The 22731-nt window shown below is 32.4% G+C and overlaps 1 protein-coding gene across 6 annotated transcripts in view; it reads left to right on the plus strand.

The window, feature by feature from the left end:
* Window positions 1-22731, plus strand: part of LOC148949747 (retinol-binding protein pinta-like) — a 164506-nt gene that overhangs the window by 117646 nt on the left and 24129 nt on the right. For all 6 annotated transcript variants that reach the window (XM_089093712.1, XM_089093711.1, XM_089093710.1 and 3 more), the window contains exon 3: window positions 349-508. In XM_089093712.1, the coding sequence (XP_088949838.1) occupies window positions 349-508 (160 nt within the window). The remainder of the gene's footprint in view (window positions 1-348; window positions 509-22731) is intronic.

The raw sequence follows: 22731 nt of genomic DNA on the forward strand, positions 1-22731 counted from the left end.
TTTCTGGGAAAAATTGCCAAATTTTGTCTTGTGTAGATAGATGGCCTTGATATAGTAGGATCACACCCCTGTTTTGAGTATGTTTTACCTATTTTTTCAAAATGATGTAAATTTACTTGTACAAAGAGCTTTGAAATTTATAATTTTTACAATCAATAAATTTTACCAACTTGGATTTAGCGTAAAAAATCTATTGTGAGTATTGTTATCGTCTTTCAAGTTTTTCAAGTCTCCGTTTCTGTGACACGATTCACTCTTTACTTTCAATCTATTACTACGCGCTATTTGAAAGAAATAAAAGATGCTGTATCTGTGTATTGATTATTTATGATTGTTTACCGTTTTCAGGTGATTTGACATTAGTATGGTTTTTGAGAAGCTCAAAATACGATATTGATCGCACACAGAAACGACTAGAAAATTATTTTACATTTAGAAAAAATGTCCCAGAATGGTTTTCCAATAGAGATCCAAATTTGCCAGAACTGAATAAACTGTTCAGCCTTGGGTAAGTATATTTTGTCTTCAATCTTGAACGGTTACTAGTTTTATCAATTATTACTTACTCCTTAGTTTCCTTAACTTTTTAAATTTTTGTTTACCAAGATTCATCGTGCCATCAGGCTCGACTAGATAGAGAGGTATATCCGAGGGCTAAGCCCCAAAGTGGTAAAGTGCAATTTTTTTTTATTTTATATATTTTCAATATTCTTTTCAATTTGATATATAATCATTTGTTATTTCATGCATTTTTACTTCTCTTTTTGACTGAATGAAAAATTAACGACATTGTGGCTAGACAATGATTCTCCAATAATTTCAATTTTTACATGTAACTAATCTGTGTTTACTATCCTGGTTGGAATAAGTGTGGGTTGACTTATTCAGAAAATATTGTCTGTGAGTCCCTTGAAGACAAGCAACCCTTTTGTGGTCTGCCAGCCCCTTACAGGCTTGCAGCTCTTGTCCTGCGTAATAAATTAATAATCAAAACAGAAAAAATCGAAAAACACCACCTAGTTATTTACAACCTTTTACGACCCGTTTTTGATCAGGAATAAAAAACAGGTCGTTGCAAATCAAAATGTGGTGAGTTCAAAGTACGATATTGATCGATTTGTAACATTTTGATGTTACAAATCAAAATGTGGTGAGTTCATATATTAACACAATTTGGTGCTTTTTATAAAGCCAATATAAGTATGCTTCTTGGCAAATAACAATTGACTCTGCTTGGCAACACGGTGTCCAAGGATCAATCTCTGCTCCCCCAAGGTTTGGCTTGCTAGTGACCCATTCTCTGAAAACGTCACGCTAATTGGCTTACATTGGCTGTGGCGTGTGGTGAAGAGCAATAGGAGACATGTGGCGTGTGGCGTGTGGTGAAGAGCAATAGGAGACCCTAAATACCAATTGACCTAAAGACCCTAAATTCATTACTTCAAGTACTACTCTGGGGCATACTTGTGAACTATAAAAATGTCCAATATTTGTTAGTTTGATTGATAAACGATTTATGTGTCACTATCGGCAAAATTTTGAGCTACAAGAACCCCATACATTTGGATAGTCATCATTAAGTAGAAATAGCTCTATATAGCCGATCAATAAAGCACGTATATATAGTAATTTCCTTTAAAAGGAGGACCTAAAAAGTTCTCAGTGATGTTCCAGTGCCCTGCTAGCTGTGGCAAAGGAGAAAAACTAGGACAGATCAGTGCTACCCGTGCAAAAAAGTGATTTTCCTTGTTTTTCAAGCTAGAGGACCGCAAGTCCCCAGTATGATATTTTCAGCTATGGCAATTCCTGTGGTATACTTTTCATTTCGATCCGATGCCATTTCTAAGGAGTTCCAGGCTTTTTGGAATTCACATAAATATTTGTTTCTAAATAATATTTTATTGCTAGGACTAATGAAGATAATAGTTACTATTCCTGAATCAACTATAAATGGCGATTTTTGTTCACTAGCCGGTTTTTATTATAAAGTTTTTTTTTAATTTTGGGTTACTGTGGCCGTGGTCTGATCGGTACCTGCAATCATGATCTGTAAAGGATGATCTGACTGACTCTTTTCCCCACTGATGACTAGCTACCTTCCCCCAAATTTACTTTATTCTAATAACAGTAATTCATTATGTTTCCAGAACATGTCTTATATGCCTAGTTTTCTCGTTCCAAGCGTTGAATGCATAATGAAACCTTGACGCAAGACATCAATTTTTGAGACACTTTTCTAACTTGTCAATTCAGCGTCTTCTATTACCCTATTTTAGCATTCTTCTTTAATTTTTAGTGTCAATGAACTTTCTAAGACGCATCTGGGCTTGCATAAAAGCTTCAATGCACTGCTGGCATTCTCAGATACAAATATGCGCACTTGGTTTTTTTAGCAGGCAATAACGCGTACCACGTGTTTGCACAGACACTCGCACATATTGTGGGTAATTTTTTAATTCAAATTCAAGTTCTTTATAAATTCGGTATTTTCCAACTGATGGTTTCTTAATTTGGGAAGAGATTTTGCTAGAAATGCTTAGAAACATTAAAGAAAGTTGTTAATAACAAAGTCGTGGACAATTCTATCTTATCTAACTAATTTTTATCAAGTTTTTGTTTTAATAGGGTGATTATAACAGGCTGTCAAATAAGGAATTGATATTATTCTTTTGAAAAATGAAAATGCGTTATTTGGTCTTCAAGCATTGTTTTAGAATATGTATGCTGAAAGTAGCTAAATTTGGCATTTCTGTCAAAAAATATTGGTAACTCTTGCCTATATAATAAACAAATTGTGAATAAACGAACTACTTGAATTAAAATATAAAATTTAAGCAACACGAAAAACATGGTTTTCACTCGAAATTCTCACGTCATGATGGTGGCTATGACAGTAAAAAGAACAAAGAGTAACTTGAAAGAGTGGAAACTGGCATTACTGTCAACGAAAAAATCTTCAACGCCATCTTCAAGGCTTACAAAAAATTCTTCAAGGCTTACTGACACTTGACATTTTTTCAGGGTACTAATAAGAATAATTTCATTTGTGTAGTTGGTAAATTAGTCTAATAATAAGTGTCTAATCTCAGCTCTTGACAGAAAAATGACCAAGCTGAAAAAATGCGAAGCGTCACCAAATGCTAGATGGCGTTGATATTTTTTTTTACACCACCGCCAGTTTCCAATCTTATGAATTATCTGTACTCTTTGAAAAAGAACACAATAAACTATTTTCTAGGATTAAATTTGTTCATAATAACTGAAGAACTGCATGCTCTTTGTAAGGCTCAAAAGTTGTTACTCATGAAGGAGGGGATTTTCAAATATAGATTGATCTAGTAGTGTTCTGGCCAGCTTCTAGAAGGTATGTTATAGACTATTAAACTTAAATTATTAAACTAGGTAGGAATAAATTTATCTTGGAAGGTCCTTTGAAGGATCCTTGGAAGGGGGAAGTACCGATGCCAAACTCGTCTACTATATGGTCTTCAGGTCATGGGCTTAGACTTTACGTGCATCTTTAGTCCTCCAGGTGGATGAGCCAATTTCTCCATTCCAATTTCGCCAATTTCTCCAGCTTTGTTTTTTTTCTTATAAAAATTCTCACACACAGCGGGGTGTTGCAATTTTGGCGAACCGTCACAAGCACGAAGCGTCATAAATCGAACCGTCAGAACCTCGAACCGTCATAACATCTAAAAAAATTTATAAGTTTGTATATTAGTAGTAAGTATTTAATAGTTGAGAAACAAATTTTGGCTATATATTTGCACATCAGGGGGGGGGGGGGTGGGGGTAAAGCATAGCATTTGTTCAATACGTAACCTAACCTAGGTATATTTCCCCCCATAAACCCCAAAAAACTAAAGTTTTAATATTTTCGATATGATGACGGTTCGAGGTTCTGACGGATTTTTTGTCAATGTTATGACGGATTTTGTACTGCCCCTGACGTTCGTCCTCCTGACGGTTCGATGTTATGACGCCTTCCCCACACAGCAGATGTACCAACAACTAAAAACGGTTTATATCAGATCGTGTCTTTCTATTAGCCAAAGTGTAAATGGTGAAAGTTGAAACCAGGCATTGACTAGAAAGCCGTGATTTCTTTTAATGAATTCATTTTTTATGCTCAGTAGAAATACTTCAGCGAAGCATTTGCGCGAGACTTAGACCCAACGACTCATGGCACTTGCAGAAAACTGGACGAAGTCTGACGAAAAACGTAAAACGACCGTTTTTGCGCAAAGACACATAAACGTAGAACGTAGATTATGTGATCATGTGAACGTAGATCTACGTTCACTTTCTGAACGTAGATCATGTCAGTGAAAGACATTTGTGTAAAAGGAAGTATAAGATGATGGCACCGATAAATCCTTGCTTACTGTCATTTCTCTTTTTCCACTGGGAAGATTACCAGCAGTTGGCAATCATAAAAAAAAACGAAATAAAACAAACAGATTATAGTGATATCGTTAGCAAGATAACTAATTTAATTTATTACTCGGATTTTGCAACTGTCAGCTGATATACAATAGTAGAGATTTTGGCATTATTTATTTTTTTAATGTGCAAATAATCCATTTAAAAAAGATAAATTTTAAGGAGTGATATTATCTATATTTGAAATGAATCTACGATAAGACTTTGTTTATCGAGGAGGTTGATGTTGACTAATAATTTTTTTTTGCCTTTATTTCCAAAAAAGAAAAAGAAACGAAGGCACTATGACTGTCAATGAAATGTCATGATAACTTCATAATAACTTCATAATAACTTAATAATAACTTCATAACAACTCCATACTAACTTTATAATAACTTCATAATAACTTCATAATAACGTCATAATAACTTCATAATAACTTCAGGTATTTTCCTCTCAATGCCTAAAGAATAAAGTCTCTTACCAGGGGTAAGAGCAAAATCTTGGGGGGGGGATGTGATGATGGCGCCTATTAGCAAAATCTTTGGGGGGGCGGGGTGTGAAAAGGGCGCTAATAATTGACCAAATTGACAAATTTATTTTTTAAAAAGACTGAAAAACAGAAAAAAACAAGGACTGAGGGTGCCAGAAAAATATCAGGGGGGGGGGGGACAGGCCCCCCCATGGATCCGTCAGTGCTTCTTACCACAAAAGAAATGAAATGATAGAAAAGAAGGAATGAAGGTAAAAAATTGCAAGAACTTTTAATTCTATTTAAATAATAAGAAATAAAATTGATAATGTAAAAAGAAATAAAATAAATAAAAAGAAATAAAGTATATAAAAAGAGAGAAAAAAGGTATATAAAACGAAGTAAAATATAGTAAGAAATGAAATTATAAGAAATGAAATGATAGAAAAGAAGGAAAGAAGGGAAAAAAATTTAAGAACTTTTAATTTTATTTACATAATAAGAAATAAAATTGATAATATAAAAAGAAAAAAAATATATGAAAAAGAAATAAAATATATACAAAGAAAAAAATAAATATATAAAGAAACAAAATATAATAAGATATAAAATTGTAAGAAATGAAATGATAGAAAAGAAGGAATGAAGCAAAAATTGTAAGAAATAAAAGTTCTTATTTATTCATATTTTCCTGTCAATGAAATAAAAAACGAATGAAATAATCGAAATGAAACCCTGAAATAACAAAACATGTTTCGTTCAAATGTTTGAAAGACAATCATTAAGTAAAAGACTTGTCGTTATGAGCTGACTATTTTTGTCAGGGGCTTCAAGTAAAATGGAAGTTACCAAGACATTATCCAGGGGGGGGGGGTACGAGGTTTGACCCCCCACCCTCAATGTCTTTGTGCAACTCGTAAAAATGTAACGAAAGTTCATATAAATTTTTGTCTATGTATGTTTTAATGTTTTTTTTTGTAGCCCCACCCCCGAACAAAACTCCTAGATAAACTTGTGTCTGTTCCAGATTCCGAAAAGAAACTCAATTGAGAAGTTTGAACAAAAGCCAAGAAAGTCTTAACGCAAGGTGGCGTTGTGACTTTTTTCGGCAATACCGCCACTTTCTACACTTTATAAATTACCTATCCTCTTTGGCTCATACCATATAATACCATATAATATATATATATATATATATATATATATATATATATATATATATATATATATATATATTATTTATATTATTTTAGTATTAGATTCTAGTTTTTTTTTTTTTTTTTTTTTTTTTTTTTTTTTTAATATTATTATTCAATTTCCTATTGATTATATTTCTAATTGTAGAAAAATGACCAAACCTTGACAATAGACAACAATTGAACGAAATGTGCTAGCGTCAGAACTTTTTGTTTATCAATTCAGCGTTTTCTAATAGCCTACTTTAACGTCTTCCATACTTAGTGTCAATGAACTTTTTAAAATGTAGCTGAGGATGCATTGCTGATATTATGGAAGATAAATGTGCATAGATGGCTTTTTTAATCAATTATTAATGCATACCACGTGTTTTAAAGAGTGTTGAAAAATAAATTATTTCTTAAGTGAAAGCAACTCTTAAAATTTGACTTTGTTCTGCTAAAGCCATATTATTTTAGAGGGATAAGACTATCTAAGACCAAAAGCTTTCGAATTTTTTAAAGTTCAGTGGAACTGACAAAGGTGTTTTCAGGTTTTTTCGTAAGGGGGGTGTGTTTTTTGGGGGTATTTTACCCAAAAATGCATCAAAATTTATTTATATGCATTTTGATACCTTTTTGCGAGTCACACAAAATTTCAGGGGTTGTTCAAACCCAGAACCCCCCTCTGCCTGGAGACGGGCTCGCCAACTCACCTACTATACAATATTTTGGATAAAAGATCTAAAACCGAACTGGCCAGACCTGACAAAACAAATAAAAGAATCTGAAAGAGGCAAACGGGTCTATGGCCAGTAAAGAAAAGCGAAGAGAACAGAAATCAAACGAAAATATTTCGCCCGTATAAAATAAGGCGTAGAATAAAGAACAACTATTTTATAGTTGTTTATATTTTAGTTAGTTAGTAATATATTTTAGTCTGTTATATATATATATATATATATATATATATATATATATATATATATATATATATATATATATATATATATATATATATATATATATATATATATATATATATATATATATATATATATATATATATATATATATATATATATATATATATATATATATATATATATATATATATATATATATATATATATATATATATATATATATATATATATATATATATATATATATATATATATATATATATATATATATTATTTATATTATTTTAGTATTAGATTCTAGTTTTTTTTGTTGTTTTTTTTATTATTATTATTCTACGCTGAAGACACCTTGCTTTATACGGGCGAAATATTCGTTTGATTTCTTTTCTCTTCAATTTCCTTTACTAGAAATTCAGAAAGAGATGCCTTGAAATTCCGAAAGATTTAGGATTTTATGGTGAATTTATCCTCAAGATCTTCCCTTATTACGCACGCACCTGCATGTAAAATTAAATAAATATCGCTATAGTATTTGAATTTAGTAGAGAGCATATAATTATTTATGATATAATATAAATTAAAACCTGAACTGTGATCTGTAATACAGTAGAGTCGTAATATAGTAGAGGTATAGTTAAAAATTCTAGTTAAAAATTTCTATGTTACGGATGTAACTCAAAAGCTCGGTGACCTACACAAAAAGCTTTCTGCAGATGCATTTTGTAATATTGTCCCTGGCCATGGTCATTTACAGTTTTTTCTTAGTAGAAATTAATTGCTAGTGTTTGTTGATGCTCTTTTTTTTTCTTCTTTTTTATTATTATGTTTATACTCGACCTGTACAACTTGTTCTCTTGTAGTTGTGGGTTGAATTGAATTGTAAATTGAATTGAATTGAAGAGTCGCAGTTATGTGGACCAAGTGTATCTTGGATAAACAAAAACTCGGACAACACGGAATCCTTATACAATCAACAAGGACACAACAGGAATGAATAAAACTTGATGAAAGCTGTTTGATAAGCGACTATTTTTGTATTATAAATAAAAATGACAAAGTGTAACAATGTAACTTGATAGCACTGCAATGATAGCACTACAATGATAGCACTGCACACTGCGTAACTTGATCACAAATGGTAGCGCAATCTCGCACTGCGCAGTGCCTTAGACCAAGAAAGAATTTTAGTTTTGTCTTACGGTACCATCATCACCACAGTATATTAGATTTCTATTTAAATACAATATGGTATATTTTTTTTTTATTGATAATTAATAATTTTTGTTTAATTTTTGTTTCTTATGTCCGCTTTGACGGAATATATTTTGTTATTTTTTTTTGTATTTATCTAGGTCTAGATATATGTTTAGTAGATAATGATTTTTTTCGCCACCGCCACCCTCTACCGTTACATACATTAACTTTTATTGATGATGGTTAGAGATATTGTTTTACATCCTGGGAACAGCAATGTCCTTCAACTTGAAAGTCGAAGGGTTGATTCTTCCATCCAGTTTAATGAAAGAATAAATAGAAATTTAGATATTAATGCTACTGAGATTTTCACAAATGAACCATCAAGGTATATTTTTAAAGAAGGGGCACTACCCTTGTATGGTGATAGGGACCATTTTGGCCTTAACATTTTTCATTCAAATTGTCAGGGATTGAATTCTGCGCATAATTTTATATCGGAATTAATAAATACTAATGTCTTTCAGGTGATCGCTTTAACTGAAACGTGGTTAAATGATAATAAATCGCAATTACTGCATATCCCTGGTTATAATTTATGTGTAAGGAATCGAGAGTATTACCAACATGGAGGCCTAGCAGCTTATATTCAAGCTGATTATAAGGTTTCAATAAGAGAAGATCTTACAATATATAGAGAGAAAGTTTGCGAGTGTTTTGTTTTACATACAATTAGAGAGAATTTGAATTCTTGCATTGTTGTAGCATATAGACCTCCACAGAGCCTACTCCAAGACTCTATGGACCTATTTAAAAAACAATTAATAAAACTTTCGATTAGCGCTATGCCATGTTATATTATGGGGGATTTTAATATTAATCTTATAGATCAGTCATCTGCTAACACTGAATTTATTAATATAAGTTTATCTCATGGGTTTCATCCTTGCATAAATATCCCTATAAGAGTTACGGGAACATCAGCTAAGCTTCTGGATATTATCCTTTCTAATGTCCCCTTTATTCTTCTCAGGGTCCTTATCAGCGATGTATCCGACCGCTTTGGAGTTTCAGCTAGCTTTAGAACTGTCAGGAAGGTGGTTAAAGGCAAAAAATCAAGGATTCCAGTGATCAGTAAAAATGCGATGGTAAAACTTAAAAATGATATAGAAAAGATGAATTGGTACGATGTTCTAGGCGAAGTTCAGGACTCAAATTCAAAATTTGTTTTATCTTATGAAAAGTTGCAGAGTTTGATAAGTCAAGTAGTCATATTGAAACTGTTTAATAGAAAACACTCAAGTAAAAAACCTTGGATTAGTCCTGTGATTTTGAACCAAATAAATGTAAGAGATAAATTGTTTAGAGCTCAAATAATTAACCCGACACAAGAAAATAAGCAATTATATAAAATGTATCGAAATAGGTTGAATACAATTTTAAGAAATGAAAAGAAGAAATATTTTGATAAAAAGTTTAAGGAGGTCGAAGGATGCCCTAAGAGAACCTGGGGACTAATAAAAGAAGTGATTGGATCAAAAATAAATAGTGTACCTGATGAATTAGTTAGTGCAATGGGAAAGACTTTGAATTCTGAAAAGGACATATGCAATGAATTTCAGAGTTATTTTTCGAATATTGGTCTGAATTTAGCTATGTCAGTAATACCTGATAGTGGTGATCCAACGTTCGAGTCCTTACTGAGGGACCCGATTGATGTATCTCTTCACCTTAGACTTCTAACAGTTGATGAAATTAAAAAAATTATTTATGTTCATCTGGAAGCGATCATTACTCTAAAAACACTTAAATGTATTTTTCCTGTTATAACTGAAGTTTTATGTGTGTTAATTAATGAGTGTTTTCGTCAAGGAAAAGTCCCAGACTTTTTTAAAGTTTCCCGTGTAACCCCAATTCATAAGGGTGGTATTCAAAATGACCCAGGAAACTATAGGCCGACATCTGTTTTACCCATCATTTCCCGTGTTTTAGAGAAGTGTTTTAGTATTAGAATGATGAGTTTTTTGGAGGATCATAAGTTACTGGTAGAGACACAATTTGGGTTCCATAGAAAAAGGACAACAGAACAGGCAATGATTTATTTGACAACTATTATTAATGATGTATTAGATAAAGGTTTCAAAATAGGTGCTATATTTTTAGATCTGATGAAAGCTTTCGACACTGTGGATCATGAACTTCTACTTAAGAAGTGTGAGGTGTATGGTTTGAGGGGTAAATCATTAAATTTTTTAAGAAGTTTTTTAAGTAATCGTTATCATTATGTCCAACTAAATGATTCTTCTTCCGAAAAAAAGAGTATTGAAATAGGTGTTCCACAAGGATCAGTTCTCAGTCCTATATTATTCTTGATATTTATTAATGATTTACCAAATTGTCTGAATAATTTTTGCTATAGAATAAATGAACTAACGGTAAACCCGACTAATGAAACGGTTTCACTTTTTGCTGATGACACAACAGCCATTAGCACAGCTAAGACAGTGGAGCTGCTGCAGATTTCCATGAAGGAATCAGTTAATAAAATTATAGCATGGCTGAGGGTAAATAAATTAAGGATTAACATGGCTAAGTCTAACTTTATTATTTGCTCGCGATCATCAAACTTTTACCCATGGATCAAGGAATTAGATATGCCTATTGGCGTTATAAAACGGACTGCGTCTTTTAAATACCTTGGGATTGTAATAGATGAGACTCTATCTTTTAAGGAACATGTAAATTTAACTAGCAAAATTTTGGCAAGAAATCTCGGTGTAATGAAGAAACTCCAACATTGTTTTTCTAAGTCTGGCCTTCGCCATCTTTATTTTTCTTTAATACACCCGTATATACTTTATTGTTCAAGTATTTGGCTCTCTACTTTTTCTTCTATCCTAAAACCAATAAGAGTTCTACAAAATCATGCTGTAAGAATTTTAGCCGGTATATCTCCACGTATGTCTGTTCGAGAAATTTACCCAACTATAAAAATTTTGCCGGCTGCAGGCCTTCGTGAGTTCTATGTATTGTGGTTTATTTTTGGACTGCAGCAGGATGTTCAGCCTCGTTGTTTTAATGATTTATTGTCCATTAGGTCTACTGTTCATTCTCATGATACAAGGGGTAGCGCGGACTTCTGTGTACCTAGAGGTATATCTTCCCGTTCATGTTTTTCTGTTTTTTTATAGAGGTACACGGAAATGGAATAGTTTGAATAGTGATATTAGGACTATTGGTGACCCCAATATTTTCAGAAAAATCATTAAGAAACTACTTTTTGCTGAATATGAGTTTTGATTGATTGATTGATTTATTGATTCTGGGGGTTTTGTTGATATGATGTTCCCAGAAGAAGTATAATATGTGATATTATTTTGTATATATTGTTTAGTGTGATGGTATTAGTGATATCGGTGGCCAAGTGTTCTTTATTTTAAGGATCTTGTTTTCTCTACCTCCCCCACGGACAAGCTTTGCTTTTTAGGGGAGGAAGTAATAATTTTTTGTTGATATGTTTTTTTTTAAAATAAATCTTTCTTCTTCTTAAATACATCTTTTAAACTGGAACTCGGTTAGTCAGGGATGGGATAATCGTGGCTTTACTGTAATACTTATTTTTGAACTTTTCTTTTTTACAAAATACTGACATATATAGGCAAAAATTTGGGAAACAGAATAAAAAGGGAAAAAATCTGAAATAATTCGTCGGTCATGCTAAATAAAAATAACAAAATAAGTAATAATTTTTATCTGCAATCTTCAATATTCTCTTTTTCTTTTTTGGTTTTATGCCCAAAGCATGTCGTAGTTAATCAAACTGAATAAACACTTGCAAGTAAGTATCAATAATATTAATTATCAATTATAATTAAACGCTAAATATTAATTAATACGAAACATACGAGTTTTGCCGTACTTAATTTTACAAGTTTCCTTGAGTTTTGTTTTTATTCAGAAAATTGATACGAGGCTTCGAATAAAAGCTGCTAGTTTTTCAGAAATTCATACTTTTGTCTTGCGAAAGTCCCAGCCTTGCTTCTAATTTTAAGTGATGTATCCAAATAAATGTTTCATTCTGAGCATATTTAATGAACATGAACATCAGCAACTTCACCGCCCCCCCCCCAAAAAAAGGGATAATGACAATGTAGGAAATTATGGGAGAATATAAAGAGTATTAAGGTTTTGCCGGGGCTCCCCCCTTCCGCCCGGTGTACATCCCCAACACAAGGATAGCTTCAGACTTGAGAAGTTGAAACTCAAATACATTTTATTGAAAATAGTACATCCTTTGTCGATGAGAAATGAATGACTATGAATGAAATGAATAAATGTTTATGCATGAAATGAATTTTATTACTTATTTACTTATTTACTATGGCTGTACAAAATTTATACTCAGTATATTCTTCACACTTTGGGAAATAGAAAATATAAGAGTAATTTTCGAAAGCAGAAGAATTTTTAAGTAGAAAGCGTCTGTGTGATACAAAAGGCTAAAGAATGATATCTTTAATATAAAGAATAGAACTGTTAACAAAAAAGTAACATTTGATGTAGATACCATCCTACCTACTATGGGTCTGTGACTTTTGAATGTATGCAATTCTTCTTAACATAAGCGGCTTGAAAATACAAAACAACTCACAAACCAAAATAGGACAATAATAATGCATTAAAATATTACGAATTATAAAGTTTTGAAGAGTGGGGGGCTACAGTACTGTAGGCCTCCTCCTCTGTGTATATTCAAGACAATTGTACAGCTTAAGAATTGAAGAATAGGAACTCAGACAAATTCTGATGATATTAATTGGAATGAGAAGATACATCTTTTGAGGATGGAAAATAAATAGAATTACATTATTTACCAATATTCGCATGCTTGCATGTAATTATTTAATACTTAAAGTTTATAATATACAATTAATTTATTATCAATTTCACATATAATTTTATTTTTACTGTATAGGGTATTGTGTTTAACATTTGAATATTTAAGGTATTATTTAAGGCATTAATAATTTTGTATAATGATTATTTATTATATTATTAATTATATATAATATTTTCCAATAATTTACAGCATTAGAACCAATATAATTACCAAATGGTTATTTATTTAATTTGATTGTTAAAATCTTAAACGCAGCATATTTTCACGTTAAAAAAAAAAAATAGAAAAACAGTGTTTAAAAGCAAATGGCTTTAGTAGTAGATGACGTTTCAATAACATTAGAGAGTAAAAGAATAAACTTTTTATATGAAAAACAGAATGCTTAGCAAAAAATAGCAGTTCAATGTAATTACTATCCCGCCATCTATGTATTAAGAGATACAAAAAATTACGTTTGTTAAATACAAAGACTATAGTTTTCTGTTTAGCCCCACACATGCGTATTATTGACTCTCCTCCTCTCCTGACCAATATCACCGTTTAAACCACTTTTGCAATAAGCTATGAGTTCAAAGACGAATGTTTGTCAAAAACATAAAAATCGGACACAGCCATGTACATCTTGAGAAATTAGGAAAACATAGAAATTCAATTTATTAACGAATAAAATTTCCATATGCAATTATGCAGCTTCTGGCAGTAGCGGATGTGAAATTTAAAAAGGGAAAATAAAAAAAACGTGGGTGGAAATCACTAAAAAGGAGCTAATAATATTTGGTGCCAAACAGCTTAATAAAGAGTTACTTACCCTTAAAATTGTAGGTGCCTGTAGAAATCAACAGATTGTAAATGTTAAATATCTACGGACTAAAGCCTAATCAAGTTCCACTGATTAATTTTTTTTTTCGCGGGTTGACTTGGCAGCACTGAGACAAATGTGCTACTCTAAAAAAAAAACATAGTTTTGAAACAACCAAAAGAAAAATCGCGGTTTATATAATTTTTGGACCCATCTTTGGTCCAAACCAAATGTTAACCGCGATTTGATAAAAAAAAAAAAAAATTGGGCGCTTTTAGGGTAGTTTTTCGGGTAGTATTACATTTTGTCGGTGTTTTAATTTTTAATCGTGAAAACAAATAAGCAGAACTAATGAGTAAATTCTTTTTCTTTATTTTGATGCTCTTGATATCAAACAGCACATGGTAGCACGAAATCTAGTTCATGATATCAAACAGTTCATGGTAGCAGGGGGTGCAGGAAATCTGGACGAGGAGCAACTTTCAGAAAGAATTTTTTCATGTGAAAGTTTAGTACTGAATCAAACAGTTCTATGACTTTCAGGGGGTGTTTCTCCCTTTTTTCGAAAATAAGGCAAGTTTTCTCAGAATGGGTAAGACGGGTTAGTAGCTTTTGATGGGTAAGACTAAACATAATGAAACTTATGTATTTGAAATCAGCACTAAAATCTGATTCTTATGATGTATCTATTAGTATCAAAATTCCGTTTTTTAGAGTTTCGGTTACTATTGAGCCGGTTACTATTGAAATTTAACAAAATTTTGTTGTTTAGAGTTTCGGTTACTATTGAGCCGGGTCGCTCCTTACTTACAGTTCGTTACCACGAACTGTTTGACAAACCAGTCTGTACATTTAGAATCTATTAGGCTCAGTTTGAGCAATACTGAGGCTGAGAAGTTTTTTTCCCATGACATTGACCAAAAAGTCAAGTTAACAGTAAAGGAAAAAATTACGGTTTCTTAGAACAAATACTCTTGTGGTTATCAAATTAGTTACTTTTTTAAAAGTACCGTTTTTGGTAACTCTTTTTCCTTTTAAGGATAAAAATAAATTTTTTTCCAGTAATATTAAACAGTAAAAGATGATAAATTAAATCAAACTTCCCTAAAATTCTTCATAACCTGCATTATGAAAGAAAAAATATATGAAGATAATTTTTTAAACCACATTGGCCTGCCATAATAAAAGAAAACGGTCAAAAATGGGGTTTTTAAAGGCCAAACGAAAATACTGAAGACACCCACAAAGCAAATATTTCGAGAGGTTTAACCGCCTTTCTTCTTCAGCTCGAGCAAGATAATATAAACAAGGAAAATGCCGAAGAAAAAAAAACAAACGCGGAAAGTCAACAAAACCAATGAAAAACCAGCCAAAAAATTTAAAAGTTTAAAATTCAATAAAAGACAAAATTGTAAGAATTAAAATCAAAGACCTAACAACCATAAAGTGAGTCATTCGCCAATATCCGCGATTTGCACAAAATCCAAAAATTCTGAACTGCCATCGGCAGATACTAACGTTAATTCGTTAGTTCTTTATGAAAAAATATATTATAGGATAGCGGACTATAAAGTAAAAACTAGCCAAAAGCATCATTCTTGAAGTAAGGCTGTTCCCAGGTGCAATTTTTACCACAAACCTGACCAGATTAAAAAAAAAAAATGAAAATTGCCTGATTTAACAAAAAATCAGTGAGTAGTCATGCCAAAAACCCCCTAAAATAGTACAAATCCAACCCCTTTGGCAACACTGGTTCCCAATCAAAGTGATAGTCGTTTCTGATTAATTATTCTGCCATGGTAGCTAATGTGGTTTGGTAGCTTTGTGCTTGGTAGCATCAAGCTGTTAACAATTTAAAATAATATTGGCCTTATGACAAAGTATTTTATGGTCCCATGAAGTTTGCAAAACAAAATTTAAACAGGTTACAGTGCAAACAGAATTTTGTAGCAGTTTTATTACCTTGTTTAGAAGGTGAAAAGCAGAAGTACCAGCAATAAAACACTAGTTTGGCTATAAAAGTATCATTTGCATTAATAACATGGACCATTTATAAATATCCTGGCAGATTTATTGGCAATAAAATACACATTAACCAGGAGATTCCCCACTCTCAGCCACCAGGTGAACATTATAACTTACAATCGTTCTGCCGTGTGTGGCAATACGTCACACGCCATCATTGTTTCACCTCCACTATGCCATGAAGAGCCCTTTGCCTTTTACCGTAGGAGTATTTGCACTGGCGGATCCAGGGGAGCGGGAGATCCTGCCCTCCTCCCAAGATTTTTTCTGGCGCTATCAGATCCTGTTTTTTCTTTTTTTTTACTCTTTTTTAGAATAAATTTGTCAATTTGGTCAATTATTGGCACCTTTGTCACATTGCTCTCCCCCCCCCCCCATATTTTGCTCATCGGTGCTCTGGTCACACTGGGCCTCCCCCAAGATTTTGCTCTAGATCTGTCCCTGAGTATTTGTCTTTAGGAGCTCACACCAATGTCCAGCAAACATTTAGCAATGTTTTTGCACTGCTTGCCGAAACTGTGATATAGAACATCTTCAAGGTAAAAACTCTGAGGTAAATATGGAAAATTTTAAAAAACATATTAGAAATTGGCTCATAGGAATTTTGGCTCAATTTTGGCTCATAGCACCTTTGACACCTTTTACACCTTTTGGCTCATACCATACTATAGCACCTTTTGGCTCATAGCAATTTGGCTCATAGCAATTTTGGTTCATAGCAGTTTTAGCTCATAACGCCCCTTCATAGCCATGTCCCTTCCCCCATGAAAACTTCCTCCATGGAAAGATACTCCCACGTAACCCCCGATCCACCCCCCCCCCTCCCCCACTACCAGAAAAAATCTCCCTTGAAAACGTCTGTATGCTTCCCAATAACCAATGCTATATGTAAACATTGGGTAAAGTTCAAAACTTGCAACCCTTCCCCAGGGGACTGTGGGGGATTAAGTCATCCTCAAAGACATAGTTATCATATTTGTCGACCATGCTGAACAAAATGGCTATCTCAAAATTTTGATCGGGTGACTTTGGGAAAAAATGAGCGTGGGAGGGGGCCTAGTTCCCCTCCATTTTTTTGGTCACTTAAAAAGGGCACTAGAACTTTTAATTTCCGTTCGAATGAGCCCTCCTGCAATATTCGAGAACCACTGGGTCGATACGATCACCGCTGGAAACAAAAACAAAAAAAAAACAACAAATAAACACGCATCCGTGATATTTCTTCTGGCAAAAAATACAAAATTCTACGTTTTTGCAGATAGGAGCTTGAAACCTCTACAGTAGGGTTCTCTGATATGCGGAATCTGATAGTGTGATTTTTATTAAGGTTATATGACTTTGAAGGGGTGTTTCTACCTTTTTTCGAAAATAAGGGAAATTTTGTCAGGCGCTTAACGTTTTATGGCTAAGACTAAACTTGATAAAAGTTATATATTTGAAATCAGCATAAAAAATTGATTCTCTCGATGGATCTATTGGTATCAAAATTGATTCTCTCGATGGATCTATTGGTATCAAAATTCCTTTTTTTAGAGTTCCGGCTACTATTGAGCCGGGTCGCTCCTTACTTACGGTTCGTTACTCTAAACTGTTTGATTCAGTACTAAACTTTCACATGAAAAAATTCTTTCTGAAAGTTGCTCCTCGTCCAGATTTCCTGCGCCCCCTGCTACCATGAACTGTTTGATATCATGAACTAGATTTCGTGCTACCATGTGCTGTTTGATATCAAGGGCATCAAAATAAAGAAAAAGAATTTACTCATTAGTTCTGCTTATTTGTTTTCACGATTAAAAATTACAACACCGACAAAATGTAATACTACCCTAAAAACTACCCTAAAAGAGCCCAATTTTTTTTTTTTTTTTATCAAATCGCGGTTAACATTTGGTTTGGACCAAAGATGGGTCCAAAAATTATATAAACCGCGATTTTTCTTTTGGTTGTTTAAAAACTATGTTTTTTTTTTTAGAGTAGCACATTTGTCTCAGTGCTGCCAAGTCAACCCGCGAAAAAAAAAATTAATCAGTGGAACTTGATTAGGCTTTAGTCCGTAGATATTTAACATTTACAATCTGTTGATTTCTACAGGCACCTACAATTTTAAGGGTAAGTAACTCTTTATTAAGCTGTTTGGCACCAAATATTATTAGCTCCTTTTTAGTGATTTCCACCCACGTTTTTTTTATTTTCCCTTTTTAAATTTCACATCCGCTACTGCCAGAAGCTGCATAATTGCATATGGAAATTTTATTCGTTAATAAATTGAATTTCTATGTTTTCCTAATTTCTCAAGATGTACATGGCTGTGTCCGATTTTTATGTTTTTGACAAACATTCGTCTTTGAACTCATAGCTTATTGCAAAAGTGGTTTAAACGGTGATATTGGTCAGGAGAGGAGGAGAGTCAATAATACGCATGTGTGGGGCTAAACAGAAAACTATAGTCTTTGTATTTAACAAACGTAATTTTTTGTATCTCTTAATACATAGATGGCGGGATAGTAATTACATTGAACTGCTATTTTTTGCTAAGCATTCTGTTTTTCATATAAAAAGTTTATTCTTTTACTCTCTAATGTTATTGAAACGTCATCTACTACTAAAGCCATTTGCTTTTAAACACTGTTTTTCTATTTTTTTTTTTTTTAACGTGAAAATATGCTGCGTTTAAGATTTTAACAATCAAATTAAATAAATAACCATTTGGTAATTATATTGGTTCTAATGCTGTAAATTATTGGAAAATATTATATATAATTAATAATATAATAAATAATCATTATACAAAATTATTAATGCCTTAAATAATACCTTAAATATTCAAATGTTAAACACAATACCCTATACAGTAAAAATAAAATTATATGTGAAATTGATAATAAATTAATTGTATATTATAAACTTTAAGTATTAAATAATTACATGCAAGCATGCGAATATTGGTAAATAATGTAATTCTATTTATTTTCCATCCTCAAAAGCTGTATCTTCTCATTCCAATTAATATCATCAGAATTTGTCTGAGTTCCTATTCTTCAATTCTTAAGCTGTACAATTGTCTTGAATATACACAGAGGAGGAGGCCTACAGTACTGTAACCCCCCACTCTTTAAAACTTTATAATTCGTAATATTTTAATGCATTATTATTGTCCTATTTTGGTTTGTGAGTTGTTTTGTATTTTCAAGCCGCTTATGTTAAGAAGAATTGCATACATTCAAAAGTCACAGACCCATAGTAGGTAGGATGGTATCTACATCAAATGTTACTTTTTGTTAACAGTTCTATTCGTTATATTAAAGATATCATTCTTTAGCCTTTTGTATCACACAGACGCTTTCTACTTAAAAATTCTTCTGCTTTCGAAAATTACTCTTATATTTTCTATTTCCCAAAGTGTGAAGAATATACTGAGTATAAATTTTGTACAGCCATAGTAAATAAGTAAATAAGTATTAAAATTCATTTCATGCATAAACATTTATTCATTTCATTCATAGTCATTCATTTCTCATCGACAAAGGATGTACTATTTTCAATAAAATGTATTTGAGTTTCAACTTCTCAAGTCTGAAGCTATCCTTGTGTTGGGGATGTACACCGGGCGGAAGGGGGGAGCCCCGGCAAAACCTTAATACTCTTTATATTCTCCCATAATTTCCTACATTGTCATTATCCCTTTTTGGGGGGGGGGGGGCGGTGAAGTTGCTTATGTTCATGTTCATTAAATATGCTCAGAATGAAACATTTATTTGGATACATCACTTAAAATTAGAAGCAAGGCTGGGACTTTCGCGAGACAAAAGTATGAATTTCTGAAAAACTAGCAGCTTTTATTCGGAGCCTCGTATCAATTTTCTGAATAAAAACAAAACTCAAGGAAACTTGTAAAATTAAGTACGGCAAAACTCGTATGTTTCGTATTAATTAATATTTAACGTTTAATTATAATTGATAATTAATATTATTGATACTTACTTGCAAGTGTTTATTCAGTTTGATTAACTACGACATGCTTTGGGCATAAAACCAAAAAAGAAAAAGAGAATATTGAAGATTGCAGATAAAAATTATTACTTATTTTGTTATTTTTATTTAGCATGACCGACGAATTATTTCAGATTTTTTCCCTTTTTATTCTGTTTCCCAAATTTTTGCCTATATATGTCAGTATTTTGTAAAAAAGAAAAGTTCAAAAATAAGTATTACAGTAAAGCCACGATTATCCAATCCCTGACTAACCGAGTTCCAGTTTAAAAGATGTATTTAAGAAGAAGAAAGATTTATTCAAAAAAAAAAACATATCAACAAAAAATTATTACTTCCTCCCCTAAAAAGCAAAGCTTGTCCGTGGGGGAGGTAGAGAAAACAAGATCCTTAAAATAAAGAACACTTGGCCACCGATACCACTAATACCATCACACTAAACAATATATACAAAATAATATCACATATTATACTTCCTCTGGGAACATCATATCAACAAAACCCCCACAATCAATAAATCAATCAATCAATCAAAACTCATATTCAGCAAAAAGCAGTTCCTTAATGATTTTTCTAAAAATATTGGGGTCACCAATAGTCCTAATATCACTATTCAAACTATTCCATTTCCGTGTACCTCTATAAAAAAACAGAAAAACATGAACGGGAAGATATACCTCTTGGTACACAGAAGTCCGCGCTACCCCTTGTATCATGAGAATGAACAGTAGACCTAATGGAAAATAAATCATCAAAACAACGAGGCTGAACATCCTGCTGCAGTCCAAAAATAAACCACAATACGTAGAACTCACTAAGGCCTGCAGCCGGCAAAATTTTTAAAGTTGGGTAAATTTCCCGAACAGACATACGTGGAGACATACCGGCTAAAATTCTTACGGCATGATTTTGTAGAACTCTTATTGGTTTTAGGATAGAAGAAAAAGTAGAGAGCCAAATACTTGAACAATAAAATATTGTTTAATAAAATACTTGAACAGTATTGTTGTATGTGTGTAAGTTGTTTTCTTGTTTGTTATTTTTATAGTCATGGCCCTTGATAGATGTAACATACATCTATCTATTTATGTTAGTTTAATGGTATCGTGTGCTTTATTATGTTTTTGTAATGTTTTGTAATTTTGCGTTGTTATTGTTATGTAGGCTACCATACTTTGCTATGAGTGTTATAATCATGTTATTATTTTGTGTGATTTTCCTTTTTTTGCCATGGCCCAAAGTGGCTTTTATTGCAATAAATATCTATCTATCTATCTATCTATCTAAAGTATATACGGGTGTATTAAAGAAAAATAAAGATGGCGAAGGACAGACTTGGGAAAACAACGTTGGAGTTTCTTCATTATACCGAGATTTCTTGCCAAAATTTTGCTAGTTAAAGTTACATGTTCCTTAAAAGATAGAGTTTCACCTATTACAATCCCAAGGTATTTAAAAGACGCAGTTCGTTTTATAACGTCATGGGACATATCTAATTCCTTGATACATGGGTAAAAATTTGGTGATCGTGAGAAAATAGTAAAGTTAGACTAAGCCATGTTGATCCTTAGTTTATTTGCCCTCAGCCATGCTATAATTCTATTAACTGATTCCTTCATGGGAATCTGCTGCAGCTCCGCTATCTTAGCTCTGCTAATGGCTGTTATGTCATCAGCAAAGAGTGAAACTGTTTCATTAGTCGGGTTTACCGTTAGTTCATTTATTCTATAGCAAAAATTATTCAGACAATTTGGTAAATCATTAATAAATATCAAGACTAATATAGGACTGAGAACTGGTCCTTGTGGAACACCTACTTCAATACGCTTTTTTTCGGAAGAAGAATCATTTTGTTGGACATAATGATAACGATTACTTAAAAAACTTCGGGAAATGATGATTTACACGGGAAATGATGGGTAAAACAGATATCGGTCTATAGTTTCCTGAGTCATTTACCACCCTTATGAATTGGGGTTATACGGGCAACTTTAAAAAAGTCTGGGAATTTTCCTTGACGAAAACACTCATTAATTAACCCACATAAAACTTCAGCTATAACAGGGAAAATACATTTAAGTGTTTTTAGAGTAATATGATCGCTACCAGATGAACATAAATAATTTTTTTAATTTCATCAACTGTTAGAAGTCTAAGGTGAAGAGATACATCAATGGGGTCCCTCAGTAAGGACTCGAACGTTGGATCACCACTATCAGGTATTACTGACATAGCTAAATTCAGACCAATATTCGAAAAATAACTCTGAAATTCATTGCATATATCCTTTTCAGAATTCAAAGTCTTTCCCATTGCACTAACTAATTCATCAGGTACACTATTTATTTTTGATCCAATCACTTCTTTTATTAGTCCCCAGGTTCTCTTAGGGCATCCTTCGACCTCCTTAAACTTTTTATCAAAATATTTCTTCTTTTCATTTCTTAAAATTGTATTCAGTCTGTTTTAATGCATTTTATATAACTATTTACTTTCTAGAGTTGGGTTAATTATTTGAGCTGTAAGCAATTTATCTCTTGCATTTATTTGCTTCAAAATCACAGGACTAATCAAAGGTTTTTTACTTGTGTGTTATCTATTAAAAGGTTTCAACATGACTGCTTGACTTATCAAACTCTGCAACTTTTCATAAGATAAAACAAATTTTGAATTTGAGTCCTGAACTTCTCCTAGAACATCGTACCAATTCATCTTTTCTATATCATTTTTAAGTTTTACCATCGCATTTTTACTGATCACTGGAATCCTTGATTTTTTGCCTTTAACCACCTTCCTGACAGTTCAACCTAACCTAGGTACCT

The sequence above is a fragment of the Artemia sp. Qi Xiang Cuo genome, chromosome 8 (assembly GCF_049724085.1).
Source record: "Artemia sp. Qi Xiang Cuo chromosome 8, ASM4972408v1, whole genome shotgun sequence".
In the NCBI taxonomy this organism is placed as follows: Eukaryota; Metazoa; Arthropoda; class Branchiopoda; order Anostraca; family Artemiidae; genus Artemia; species Artemia sp. Qi Xiang Cuo.